This window comes from Prosopis cineraria, unplaced genomic scaffold (genome assembly GCF_029017545.1).
Source record: "Prosopis cineraria cultivar Desert tree isolate PC_DT_omini unplaced genomic scaffold, ASM2901754v1 PC10, whole genome shotgun sequence".
Lineage (NCBI taxonomy): Eukaryota > Viridiplantae > Streptophyta > Magnoliopsida > Fabales > Fabaceae > Prosopis > Prosopis cineraria.
The window spans coordinates 9035426-9049804 of record NW_026555341.1 but is presented as its reverse complement, the minus strand read 5'-3'; the positions used below and the strand labels follow the sequence as shown (position 1 = coordinate 9049804).

The 14379-nt window shown below is 33.0% G+C and overlaps 2 protein-coding genes across 2 annotated transcripts; both read left to right on the top strand.

The window, feature by feature from the left end:
• The first annotated feature begins 2845 nt into the window (after positions 1-2845).
• On the top strand, positions 2846-7457 carry LOC129322720 (ubiquinol oxidase 1, mitochondrial-like). The gene is made up of 4 exons (XM_054969068.1): positions 2846-3337; positions 3450-3578; positions 6293-6781; positions 7168-7457. The coding sequence occupies exons 1-4, from the start codon at positions 2954-2956 to the stop codon at positions 7225-7227; spliced, it is 1062 nt and encodes a 353-aa protein (XP_054825043.1). The 5' UTR covers positions 2846-2953; the 3' UTR covers positions 7228-7457.
• A 4921-nt stretch (positions 7458-12378) lies between these two features.
• LOC129284515 (F-box/kelch-repeat protein SKIP25-like) lies at positions 12379-13882 on the top strand. Its single transcript, XM_054920020.1, has one exon. The coding sequence runs from the start codon at positions 12613-12615 to the stop codon at positions 13768-13770; it is 1158 nt and encodes a 385-aa protein (XP_054775995.1). The 5' UTR covers positions 12379-12612; the 3' UTR covers positions 13771-13882.
• The last annotated feature ends 497 nt before the right edge of the window (positions 13883-14379 follow it).

Sequence of the window (14379 nt, the reverse complement as noted above, 5' to 3'; positions counted from 1 at the left end):
AGCCTTGGGAGGGTATAATTTGATCCCATTCCTTGTTGAGCTTTCACTGCATCCTTTTGCACTGTATGAGTGACGAGTTCAAGTTAGGAAGGGGTGACTTCCTCCGGGTGAAGCTGTCACCATTACGAGTGCCTCAACTTCCACCAACGTTCTACGTTACCTCAATCTCACTTGCAGCCTTCATGTGATCATGCCATTTCGAATTAAGCAATATTGTCCTTCTATATAACTCTTCATCTCTATTTCAATTATTTTTCTATCCTATGCAAAATAGAATAAAACAAATCAAATACCTATATATATATATATATATATATATATCTCGCACTCCTAATTAAAACTAGTAACTGTGTATAAATATTTTTTGAGTTGCCTGCACTTTCTCATGGAAAAGCCCCCCAATTTCTCTCGATAATTACCTGAACACTGCCATTTAGTTCAAACACATGACCTCCTCCATTCGAAGGCGCCTTGGTGCATCTAGGCTAAAAGGTCATTGCCAATCATTGATTATATTTGACGATAAATAATTGATAATGAGGTTGTAATTTTATTGTTATTTAACAAATGTGCTGTTTTTATTTTTGTTAAAAAAATGTTATAGGTTAGTTGAATCTTAATTTTTCGGCTACGCATGAGAACCATGACATATTTTCAAGCACAGAATCCTTATAAAAATGCTTATAAATTGTTCATTATCAGGATTTTTATATCAACAGTGAGATTTACATTGCTCCTTGTATCATGCTGTGCTATCTTAAAAGGGCATGCATCTTCAATTTGGCCTCATGTCACATATTTTGTCTGTGTTTTTGTTTTTGTTTTTTTTAAGTTGAGGCAATTTGATCATTCTTATACCAGACAAAGCCGATGATCGAACTAAAAAACAAACCTTCAGTTGGAGTAAATTATTTCAAAAACTACAATTTTATAATCCAAAATTTGCTTAACGTAAGTGATGACATTATGAATCTTAAAAAAATTATATATAGTATCCTTATTATTTCATTTAGAATAAAAATCCCTGTTTATCAGTAATATTTTAGTCTAAAATGAAACCATTCATTGAACATTCTCACCCGCCCACGGAATCCACATAGCTGTAAATTCGGAGCCTTACATGACCCACACGAGGACCAGGCCTCCTTGTTCGCCAAGAAATGCCAACTTGCTCATAGGCCTACATAAATGCCAACTTGTTTATTATTTTATTAATAATTTCAAATAGTAATTTTGATAGACATTACCAATTTGTTATTTATGTCTCCATGAAGTAATAAAAATCATTGTGCAATTTTTTGAGAGAACCCAGACCCCTGATACAGCCGTACAGTTGTCCTAAAAATTTTGGATTAAATCGAAAGCTTGAAAAGGAATTTCGGTTCTCTTTCAGATAAAAATGATCTCATGGGGAACAAATTATAAGCTCATCGTTCTTTATTATTACATGAAAATTAATAAATGTAATATTTAGTATATCCCCGTAATAATCTCTGAATAACAAGTGATATTTTACATATAACAAGTTGATTTTTTAAAATTTCCTTTTTCGTCATATTTCATTTTGCAAACCAAATGAGGTCTTAAGCTTTCCCTCCAGTAACCATCTTGTCAAGTAGAGAATCAAATCAAATTGAAGACAAAATTGAATCAAACTAGCAAAGTTGATTTAATTGATAACAATTTGGCTCATGTCACACAAAATGTTTAAATTTAAACACTACTATCGTTGTGAGGATTTTATTAATAAATAATCTATAAATATTTTTATAAACTTTTTTTAAATTTGTAAGTATCCTCCGATCTTGATAAGTCACAAGACAATACACCTAAATTTTTTATTATTGAAGAAAAAAGAAATTGAATTTGTTGAGCTATATACAAATGTCCATTAAATATGTTTATCATTTGCGACATCAGTAATAAATTAAAATAATATTAATTTTAATGTTATCATTAACATTTTGATTTGAATTGAAAAATGTCAAAATAAAATAAAAAATTTGAATAGTCAAGACACGAATGGAATCAACTCAAATTAGGACAAAGGTGGGTCCAAATTCCAGAAACATCAAAGATATTTTCATAAAAACATTTAAAAACACTCATAAACACAAAGCCTACCATCGCCAAAGCCTCCATTCTTATTTATAAAATACTTTTAATCAAATTAAATAAATTAAAAAAGATGATTAAAATTAATTAAAAGTCTCAAAAAAATTTTTAAAAATATTTATAGAAATTCTAAATTTTCATGACTTAGTTAGGATGGAAGAAAACGTAAAAAAAAAAAGAGAAAATATCAGAAGAATTTTATAAAAATAATAAAAAATTTATCTATTTTTAGTAGTTTTTTATTTTTTCTTTTAGTTTTCTTTCGCTTATAATTTTCTTCCTATTCGAACAAAAGGTTAATTAAAATTATTAACTTTGTTTTTAAATTTTGTGGATATTTCTAGAAATAATTGATTAATATTTCATCAAATTTTATAAGGTGTCATGGATTAACTATCAAATTTTTTCCACACAAAAAATGTGTTGAGGGGAGTGATAATTACAAGATAATTTGATAAAAGATTATATATATCAATAAAATTCAATAATGATACTTTATAAACTTATTTTTTAAAATAAAAATATAAATTTTTAAAAATATTTTTCATTTGATATAATTTTAAATTTATTATCATTTTAATTTTTCTCTTTAAGTATAATATTATAAAAATATTATTAATAATTTTTATTTTTATTAAATTATCTCATATTTTAAGATAAGGAAATTCCCCCTATGTTATTTAATAAAGCAAAATCCCATTATAAAAACCCAACCGCAAAACCCCTCCACGACTGAAACCAAACAGCTAGTAAGTCGTAACTTCTCTCTCTGCTTTCTCTCCAAATTTTCTCTCTTCACAGATCCTTCCATATCCCACATCCTTGGATTCCTTCGCAAATGATGAGCCGTGGTGTTATTACCTGCCGAGTCGCCGTCGCGGCCGGTTCACGTTTCTTCTCCACCACTGGTACAACCGCTCGTGCTCTGGCCAGCAAGGCGGCGCTGAGTAATGCAGCCATGGGTTTTAGTGATCCGGTTGGGGCTAGTAGAGCTAATCTCGGCTACTGGCTTAGGGTTCCATTGGTCCGCAGCGGAAGTGTCCGGAATTCGAGCACTATATCAGTGGAACAGAAAGAGAAGCAGTATGTGTCAGCGGCTGCTTCAAGCGAAAGCAGTGTGGGTGGCGACAATGACGGGAAGGGGGTGGTGAGCTATTGGGGTATTGAACCGGCGAAGATCACGAAAGCGGACGGTACAGAATGGAGGTGGAATTCCTTTAGGGTATGTAATTAGCATTTCATTTCTTTGGATTTCTCTTACACGTTGTTCAAAATTGATGAGCGATTGGGATTGGATTTTTTGTTGTCTGTGCGTGGTGATTTTGATCTTGAAGCCGTGGGAGACGTACCAAGCGAACGTGTCGATTGATCTGAAGAAGCACCATACGCCGGCGACATATTTGGACAAGATGGCTTATTGGACTGTAAAGGTTCTCCGATGGCCCACTGATATATTCTTCCAGGTATCTCTTCCATCACCCGCACACGATAGTCGATAAGAGAAACACTTCCTTTTCTTTATACGCCCATGGTGATTAATTGTTTCATATTGCAAAGTTATCCATCTTACATTCAATAAAATTAAATCGATTCAATTAAGTAAAATTTTATATATCATTATTTTTAATAATTTTATTTTTATAATAAAATACATATTTAATTTTTTACTTTTCTCTCCTCCCATTATCATTAATATCATAATTAATTTATATTTAATATCATCTCTATATCATGTTTTATTGAATATATCATAGATAAATTGGTGTAGCAAGTTTATCTATAAATTTCTGGTACTAGAATTGTGGTCCTTCTCATTCATATTCCACATAATTTTTTTCCTATTTTTTTTATTTGCCTTGATTTTTTTTTTTTTGGGGCCATGATTTGCCTTGAACGTGGGTCATGTTCGGATTTGGTTTTTGGCAGGTTGTGTATAAATTTGGATCCAGTAATTCGGATGATTGGAAAGTTAAATTCTTCTTCTTCAATTAATCCAGAGAGAATTGGTCTGAGCCCGACACGATCGAGTTTAGCTGTTCAAGAACGAAAATAAACCCGAAAAAAATTCGTAAAAGATGGAATATTTTTTCCAACTAAATTCTTAAATCATTGCCCACAAAAAAAGCCCGAATCCCAGGCCATGAATATAAATATTTTTTACTATGAAATTCAAATCAAAAGTGCTTTTGCATGACTTATTGACTTGCAATTCAATCCACCCACAAAAACATAAAATAAAAATTATTTCATATAAAAATGATTTTTATAAAATAATCAATACTCCACAATTTTTAATTGATCTGTAGATTCATGTATAATTGATAAGTTGATCTTGATTCAGTCAGTTGATTGGGATTGGATTAACTTGACTTTGCTGAACACAATACTTTATCGTGGTCTTTCCACAAAATATTGCGTGTAATATATTTCGTGGGATCTCCAAAACTGGAGTGTAAACTGTTGTTGAAATTATGCAAGATATTATTTTATCAAAGTTAAATAAAATGTTAAAAAAAAAACTTAGCTCATGAGTGATAGAGATTCAAACAAAGTGGTCAAGGAGTTAAGGGTCTGAATCATAATTTTGTGTACTAGCTACTAAGCAAATTGCTTCGTCCCAATTACCCTTTGGTTATAATCTCTTGCCAATAAAATAAAATAAAATATCAATGATTCATATTATTTTGAATATTTAATTCCTTTCAATTTTGTTATTGCATATTTCTTCATGCCTATGCATTTAATTATTATTTTTTTGATGATTCAGTTTATTTAATAACAGCGGCAAAACCCAAAAAAAATTAAGGGAATTATAAAATTATTATTTTAAATTGATGGCAAAAAATATTATTTTAAATATTTATTAGATTAATATAATAAAAAATAGCTTCAATTTTAAAAAAAAAAATTTAATATAAATTTAAAAAATAACTTCATAATAAATATAAGTAAATATATTAGGATGATAAAATATTTTCGCATATATTTATATTTTAATTTTAATTTTTAGTTTTAAGATTTTTTTTATAGGTTTTAATATTAAAGTATTATTCATTAGTTCTTACAGTAATAAGATTTCTCCATAATCTCCTTTACAACAAAATTTTGATCTTTCTCTTACTGTATAAAATAATACTTATTGTGGAAAATTCATTAATAATTTATTATTCAAATATTTATATAACGAGTAAAGAATATCACTATTTTTTGATCTTATTACAAATTTTCTTTGAAAATATATCAGTTTTTATTTATAAAATATGCAAAAGTTAATTTTAGCTCCTCACTTTCTTGTAATGTTTCATTTTGGCCCCCATGTTTCAACTTCTGGATCCGTCCTGGTTGCATCAGAGGGATTTGATTTTAATCTTTAACTACTATCCACGTACAATAATTCTACTTTGCCACTTGAACTAGTTAGCTATATCATTAGTTATGTTATTATTAAGAATGAAGATAAAATTTTCCTGAAAAGACTTTAATTTACTTTAATATATTTTCCATTTCATACAATTTATTTCTATGATTAATATATATGAAATGACTAATAAGCATGTTTCAAAAGAAAATACGCGAGGCATTAAAACATTTTTTTGGGGGATAAAAAATTGTCGGAGGGGAAGGATTTAAAATTTGAAGTCAAAAGGATGTTGTTCGCACTAATTAGATTAACTTGAATTTGATTATTTGATGGCTCTCCATTCCCTCGGCTGTATGTGATTATACTAAATTGTCGGTTGGACCAAACGTTGGACCACAGCGCACTACTTTTTGTATGTGAGCCCAAATCCTTGGAATTCGATATTGGTCGAGAAAAAAACTATAACTATCTAGACTTCTTGACCTGCCTTTTATTTCTTATATGAGAACACCCGGAAAAAAAATTGCTGAGTTGGGACAGGGAATTCTTTGCCTTTGTAACTGCCTTGAAACGAGAACACTTGTAATCCAGTATTCCTTGGTTAAAATATCATCTCTGTTGTTCTTCATCAGATTTTATAGTGGGTCCTCTTGTCAATAAATCTCTTATTAATTGGAAAAAAACTATGGGGTCCTCCATATATAATCAGTTTGCCATTCAATCTATGTTATAACACTTGCTCATGTTAAAAATGTGGAACTAAATTCTAGGGGAAAGTTATATCTGTCTGACATGGTGAGCACACAAATGTAACAGAAACGGTATGGATGCCGAGCAATGATGCTGGAGACAGTGGCGGCTGTACCGGGCATGGTAGCAGGGATGATACTGCACTTAAAGTCGCTGAGACGATTCGAACACAGTGGGGGCTGGATCAAGGCGCTGTTAGAAGAAGCAGAGAACGAGCGCATGCACTTGATGACATTCATGGAGGTGTCAAAGCCCAGGTGGTACGAGCGAGCCCTGGTCATAGCCGTCCAGGGTGTGTTCCTCAACGCTTACTTCTTGGGTTATTTTTTGTCCCCTAAATTCGCACACCGCATGGTGGGGTACCTTGAAGAGGAGGCCATTCACTCCTACACTGAGTTCCTCAAGGAATTGGACAAGGGCACCATTGAGAATGTTCCCGCCCCGGCCATTGCCATCGACTATTGGCAGCTTCCTCCTGGCTCCACTTTGAGAGATGTCGTCGTGGTAGTCAGAGCTGATGAAGCCCACCACCGTGATGTCAACCACTTTGCATCTGTAAGTTTTCCCTCTATTAATTATTTTAGATGTTTGTGATTGTTACATTCAGATATTTGTAAAATGCCTAGCACAGATGCCTTTTTGGATGTTATTGATGATATTATAAGATATGCAAAAATGCCACCGCGCTAAACACTTCGTCACGGGTTGATCTACCTCAAGGAACTGGCCAAAATGTTGATAGATGTGTGGTTTGGTTTAAACATTAGGTTGGTCAATTCTGTTGGGAAAAATTTAACCTTGGAGCGGATTATATTGTTTGCCTTTGACTGGATGGCTAGTTGGAATATCATGGGTCTAAATTACCAAAGGAATAAAATTGAATTTTGGTTATGTATTATGGGTTGATAATACTGATGTTGTTTCACTGTAATGAAATGCAGGACATACATTATCAAGGGCGTCAGCTGAGGGAGGCTGCAGCTCCTATTGATTATCACTAGAACCTCAGATATTGGCCGTCGGAGCAGGAGTTGTTCTTTTAATTGTGAAGTTGTTTTTTGGGCATATGAATAAATATTGCTGCCGGTTGCAATATGGTTGTAGTCTGATCGCGTAGACTGGCAACTTTAATGTAAGAAGTGTGCACCCATCATGTTAACAATCGTTCACATTTGGGGTTGTGCTGTAAGAAGACTGCGTGATGAATCATACTTTATAAGTTTTGTCCTAATCATTTGTTGCGTTTAATGTATTCTTTTTTATTGTCTTGGATTTTATGTCATAAGATAGCCCTCCCATTTTCATTTCATGAGACAGATAGGAACTCGACCATTTCCGATGTCTAATCTTGTTGAGATCCCTTGGGAATAGAGGATATCTGATGAGTCTACTGAAGCGAGCAAGTGAAGCTTTCTTCACAGGTCATTCATTTGATAGACTGAGAAGAAGCGAGGTCAATGAAAATAAGGTTCGTTTGATAAGACTGAAATTTTTGCTTCCCATGTTGCTTATTTGCTCTTGCCTGGCTCGTCTCTGCTCCCCACCACACCCCCCCCTGGGCCCACCAAAAGAAAAGCAGATTAGCTCACACAAAAGATATCCACACACAGACACACACAGAGATCCATAAACTCTCTGTTTTGCCCAAATCAAATTACCAAGTGTGCACTGAAGAAATCAGGGACGAGTTTTTGTTGGGCATGCCTTAGAATGCGTGCAGACCCCAATCCAGACATACCTTAACACTGTCAACATGTTTTAGTTCATTAACAAAAACTCAAACTTGAGATTTTACTTAAAGGATATCAAATTCCTTTCAGTCAACCAGTCATTTTCAACATAGTGAAATTCACTATGATAACACCAACGTGAGCACGTTAATTAAATGATTGGAAACTTGTTCTTAGGCCCTGTATGGATATGGGTTATAATTGATTTTATGAACCAAAGCCATGGTTTTGGTGAAAATCACCCAAACAACTTTATTTTTCTTTATAATCACTTATTTGTACTTTTAACCACGTTTTGCTATAAGTTAACAAGAAGGGCTTATCAGAATTGATCTTAACATTAGTTTCATGTATCAATTGTCAAAATTTTTTCCTCCGATGCACACCCCTCTAGCAAATTGTAAGCCTCCGTTTTGCATGTGGGAGTGAAGGAGAAGTGGTGAGTGTTGTGAAATTGAGTGTTGCAGGCTACCACTGTGTTGCATCTGGAGAGTTTCGTGTCTCTCTCATCAATTTTCATATTATTATTAATTATTGTTGGATCCTAACCACTTTTTATTTTACACATATTGTTCAGTCAATAAATTCACAAAATTTATGTTATCATTGTTGTTGTTGACTTTTCATATTATTATTAATTATTGTTGGATCCTAACCACTTTTTATTTTACACATATTGTTTAGTCAATAAATTCACAAAATTTACGTTATCATTGTTGTTGTTGACAACGTTAACATTAACATATTTTATTTATTAAATAGAATTCAACAAATTTAATAATATTATATATAATTTTATCAATATTTACATTTTAAAAATAATATCCTTTACAATAATTTATATATTTAAAATTAATTTTGACTAAATTATCTAATCTAAATATATAAAAAGATTTGAAGGTCACATAGCCATAGGTATCAATAATAAAAATGTGAGAAGAAACAGATGTTTAAAATAAATAAAATTTTAAATAATTTAAGTATAAAGAGAATTTAAAAGTATATGACAATTATAATTTAAAATGAATTTATATTTAAATTAAATTTAAAATTATAAATTTTTGTATATTCAAATAAAATATTTTGTTAAATGTAAATTCTCGTTAATTCAAAAGATGGAGAAATTAAAACACAGCTAATGATCTAATGGGGATGAGAAGGTGAACCCAATTTAATCTCATTCATCTTTGGAGGCAGAATAGCTCGAAGCCTATGAGGCTATAACGTTATGCACGTGCATATGAAACACCTATTCATTTAATATGAATGCGCATTTCCTGCGATCCACGGTTTTCTCATTACCGGGTAGGCAAGTACTAACTTGCTTGCTTCACATGTCTTTTCTACAAAAGAAGAAAAACTATTTTCCCAATAAAATTAATATCTAATTTAAACTTTAAATTATAAAGTGAAAAGGAATTTAAATTTTAAATTTTTAAAAAATATATTTTAAACATTAAATAATTAAAATTAAAATAATTTTATTTCATTATTAAATTTAAACAAATGTTCGTCTAGTCTTTTAAAAATTGAAACTTAACATGTAATTTTTTAAAATAAGAATAGGAGAGAGAATGACAGTACAATTTAACAAAAATGGCACATTAAACCTCAATAATATGCATGGCTTTGACGCTAAAATGGACCCGCAACAAAGGACCGTCATGATTGAGTCAATATAAATATATCATCAAGTAAATTTAAAATCTAAACTTTTGTAATGGGAAAAACTTGAGCTCGACGGTGATAATAGTCATTCTATTCACTGGTCAAGACAGGGACCATAATGGAAAACATTTTTGCTTTTGGTAGTATGTTATTAAATGTTGATTAAAAAAAGATAGTATGTTATTAAATAATTAAAAAATTAAGAGTTTTAATTCTAGATAATGAATTTAAATTTTTAATATAATTATCAAATTATAATTGAAATTTTTATTTATAACTCTATGGATGGATATTTTAAAATTATTTTTAAAAAATTATTAAAAATTTAAATGTCATCAATTAATTTTTTAAAAATTAATTATCATTTTACAACTTTTTTACTTGGAAATTTTTTTTTTATTTGAATTGAGTTTTAGGAAACTATATTAAAAGTAGGGTTGATCGTACAACTTGAAGAATACTTATAAATACTTATAAATCACATCTTTGCCGGGCAAAAAAAACAAAAATCACATCTTTGCCAGTTAGATTGGATCATGACTTACCTCTTGTCATGAAGTTTGACTCCCTTGTTCCATTCTATTAGTTACAACCTTGAATTCAGAAATAAGAAATAACACATAGCCATTAAATCATCGTCATCCTTATTCTTTAAGGAACTTGACATAATTTTCATAAAGACGGATCCAAAAATGGTACCAAACTTGTACACTTTTTGGTTTCTAAAGAACAAGTAACATTGTAGGGTGAATTATTGATCATATCATGGCACCTTAGAAAGTAAAAGAGGGCCCAATGTGCTCAATTAAAGTTGCTCGTGCTTGATCTTGATCAGTTCCACGTTAAGGATTTGGTATTTGTTTCCTTTCATTTCTAATTCACTTGCTTGCATAATTTTTTGTGTTGCCAAAGAAAGAAAAACAAAGCTTTCAATCCAAGTAAAATCAGCTATCCGAGCCTAAAATAAACCTTGATCTATCCTCAAGAGTTCAATAATGATCCAACTCGCATGAACTTCTAATCATAATTAAAAAATAAACAAAATTAGTTCCAGTCAATTCTCCATACCAAGGGCTTACTTCCTTTTCAGTCCTATTTATAAGATAGAAAAAGAATAAATTTTTGTGGCCTTATTTACAAGTCATATCATTAAATTTTTCATAAATTTTCTCTTTTTACCATCATTAAAATATTTATATTTAATCAGGATAAGATTAAAAACTTATTATATTTCTAAAGGGAGTTAATAAATCTCAAGATTTTCTTTAGTTTTAGTAAAAACAAATTATGGAAAAAAATTGAGGGATTATATTACCAAAAAAAAAAAAGAAAAGTACAACGTTGAAGGCCATAAGCCATGAAGAGAAAGTAAAAAGAGAAAAGCAATATTCATCAGTTATAAGTTGGACATTAAAATGCTGAAAATTAAGAAGTAAAGAAGCTACGTGCATGGAAACATTGTTGTGGGAATTCATGAACAGTAATTTCTTTGCAATGAGTTTTTCCCATGAACCAAATTAGACGCAGTGGAGAGGAGTTGATATTGTAATTGTTGCAAAAGTTTCTGATCCAACAAAGCGCAGCTCGAAAAACATAAGTGATGGAATAGAATTGTGCCCCCACTCCTTAATGATATAATTTCATTTTACTACCTACATCTTAAATTATAAAATACTTTTAAAAAAAATTTACAACTTTAAAATGTAAGATATTTGAAAAAAATTAAAATTTTATTAAATAAATTTATTTTAATGTTATCATATCTCTCTATTTAATATTAATTAGATGTAAATTTAAGGTTATTAAATGAAGGATATTTTTAAAAGTTTACATTTTTATTTTAAAACAATAAGATTATTTAAGTATATTTAATGAGGGTCATTAATTGTAAAATTTTATTTAAAAGTGTCTTATAATTTAAGATGTAAGATATTAACTAAAATTTCATATAAAGTCATGTTCTTTGTTTAACTTTCACATTGCTTATCTAGTTGCCCCAACCTGGTATAGAAACCCATTGAATCGTTGATCCCAGGTATTGAATAAAGGGTTACAATTTACAAGAACTCATCTCACTAGTAGGTTAGCATTCAATTAGCAGATGTTAACTTGAATATATATATTCATGTTCCTATATCAATGTGTCTAATATAATCATTATATATATATACGGTCCTCTTTGTCACTTTGTGCATTAAAAGAATGAAACATGTTGGAATTTAGAAGTAGTAATTTATAAATAGGATCGGTAAAAGCCTTCATTTATGTGTGTTCAATATACAAATTAAAACAACGCGGTTGGTATTTATCCATTACTGGTAGGTCCTCCTTGACCAACATTACAGATTGTGCCTTGGAAATCTCTAAGAACGGTTTGAAATGCCAGCCGTAGTCAACCCCAGCTTATGTTTGTAGCAAGTTTTGTGTCACAAAAATCGAAGTTTAAATCAGAAAGTGAAACATTCTTCCCACTCGAACCCTCGCAGATCCAGCTTGGGCTCATGCATCGCGTGAGAAACTCAAAAGCAGAGTCAAATTTCAATTAATTATCCGAAAAGTAGTTCCCTATTTATTACCATTCCAGGACCACAAGCTCCCTCTCATATGAATATGATATTACCAAATCTTTCATTCAAAGCAAAAAAAAAAAAAAACTAATAATAACGGAACGGGCCTCTCTCTGTCCCTATCCCCCCATCTTTCTCTGCAACTCCATCTTTCTTCTCACTCACTCCTCCTTACTTTTGTCAGTTTATATATATATATATATATATATGCGTGTGTTTCTATACCTATGAATCAAGCATTGCTTTATCGTTTTATTATATTCGAAACCGACCTTACCAGCAGCTTTCGTCCTGGCCTATCAAGTGTTTCCCTCAGAGTAAGTATACCGGAACCCACTTCCTTACCAAGTTTGAAACTTTTCCCAAAAGCTAGCTTTCTGGTTCCAACTTGAACGTTTCAGAAGCATCTGCAGAATTTTTCATGGCCAAAACTTCATCAAGTTCTCTGATATGCCAAAAGAAGAAGAACCATCGTCATCCTCAGCCTCTGATTCCAGGTCTTCCTGATCCACTGGCCCAATCCTGTCTCTCTCTCGTCAAAGATCCTTCTCTTCTATTCTCTGTTTGTCATTCATGGCGTCGTCTTCTTTACTTACCTTCCTTCCCTCCTTTTCTCTCTCTCTACGCTTTCCTTTCGTCTTCAACCCCAACCCCGCCGATATCATCACAGTTCACAAGGTTGCCTTCAACTAATGTTCAAATCTTCACTTTTGATCCGATCTCTTCCACGTGGCATCCTCTTCCTCCACCGCCGCTGGACCCACCGCTTCAACTCCTCCTCCGGCGGCACCCGTCGTTCATCTCCCGGAACCTTCCGATCCAATCCATTTCCGTCTCAGGAAAACTCATCCTCCTCGCCGGTTCCACCCACGACCTCCATGCCGCGCTGTCTCGCCCTCTGATTTTCGACCCCATTTCTCAAAATTGGAGCTTTGGCCCCACCCTCAACACTCCTCGCCGGTGGTGCGCCCTAGGAGCGTCCCGCGGCTCCGTCTACATAGCTAGCGGGATCGGCACCAAGTTCTCCTCCAACGTGGCTCGGTCCATGGAGAAGTGGGATTTCACGAGAAACCCTAATGGCGGTGGCGAGTGGGAGAAGAAGAGAGATCTGAGACACGGGAGGTTCAGCAGAGAGGCCATTGATGCAGTGGGATGGAGAGGGAAGCTGTGCATGGTGAACGTGAAAGGCGACGCTGCGGCGAAGGAAGGGATTGTGTACGACGTTGAGAGGGACACGTGGCAGGAGATGCCGAGAGGGATGTTGCATGGATGGAGAGGACCGGTGGGTGCTATGGCGGAAACGGTAATGTACGGAGTCGATGACGCCAACGGTGCTCTGAGAAAATATAACGAAGAGAAGGACGCTTGGGAGGAGATAATCATGGAGTCTGAGAGGCTGAGAGGGGCGGAGCAAGTGGTTGCTGAAGGAGGCAGAGTGTGTGTCGTTTCCGGTGGTGGGATTTCTGTGGTGGACGTGACAGCCGCTCCGGCCAGGATCTGGGTGGTGGAGTTGCCGGCGGGGCTTGAAGCTGCGGCGGTTCATGTTCTGCCAAGGGTACCTCATACCGGCACCCTATAGCTCTCTCACAGCTTGAGTGTTTTTAGTTCTTTTTTTTTCATTTTTTTTTAAATATTTTTCTAAATTAACTGAAAAGTGAAAATGAAAACTGAAAAGGGATTTTGATTTCTTCGTTTGAGGTTCATAATAAATGTTTGCGGGGTATGTTGGGAGCTGAAAGTGGAAATTTGTCAATTAGTGGAAAAGGAGAGAGCGTTTGGTAAAATTGAAGGGACAATGGTGAATTTTGCGAGGTCGAGATGTATTCAATTTCTAAAAAATATTAAAAATTAAATTTCGATTTATAATAAATATATATTTATGAAAAAAATTTAAAATTTTTATTTTAATAAATATAAAATAAAAATTAAAAACTATAAAATTGTATCGTTTAAATTAAATTTGGACGACGCTGAAATGCTCATCACCCATATGTGGGGATGAGATGCCCCTCTCATACTTTCCTTAAAATTAGGAAACTCGCTCGTATTGATGATGGAAAAGACAGGAAACTAAATCTTTGTTGAATTCAATTCAGGATTTCCATGCACCTTCTTGATTATATTTTTCCCGTGGGTGTCATGATGTTATCTACAACTACGTCTAGTCTTTTAGAATGAATCCACAAGA

Excerpts from the sequence above, each read along its gene's own strand:
- LOC129322720 (XM_054969068.1), top strand. The coding sequence starts at position 2,954 with ATGATGAGCCGTGGTGTTATTACCTGCCGAGTCGCCGTCGCGGCCGGT. Across the intron at positions 3,338-3,449 it reads GGAGGTGGAATTCCTTTAGG|CCGTGGGAGACGTACCAAGC; the intron begins GTATGTAATTAG and ends TTGATCTTGAAG. Across the intron at positions 3,579-6,292 it reads CCACTGATATATTCTTCCAG|AAACGGTATGGATGCCGAGC; the intron begins GTATCTCTTCCA and ends CAAATGTAACAG.
- LOC129284515 (XM_054920020.1), top strand. The coding sequence starts at position 12,613 with ATGGCCAAAACTTCATCAAGTTCTCTGATATGCCAAAAGAAGAAGAAC.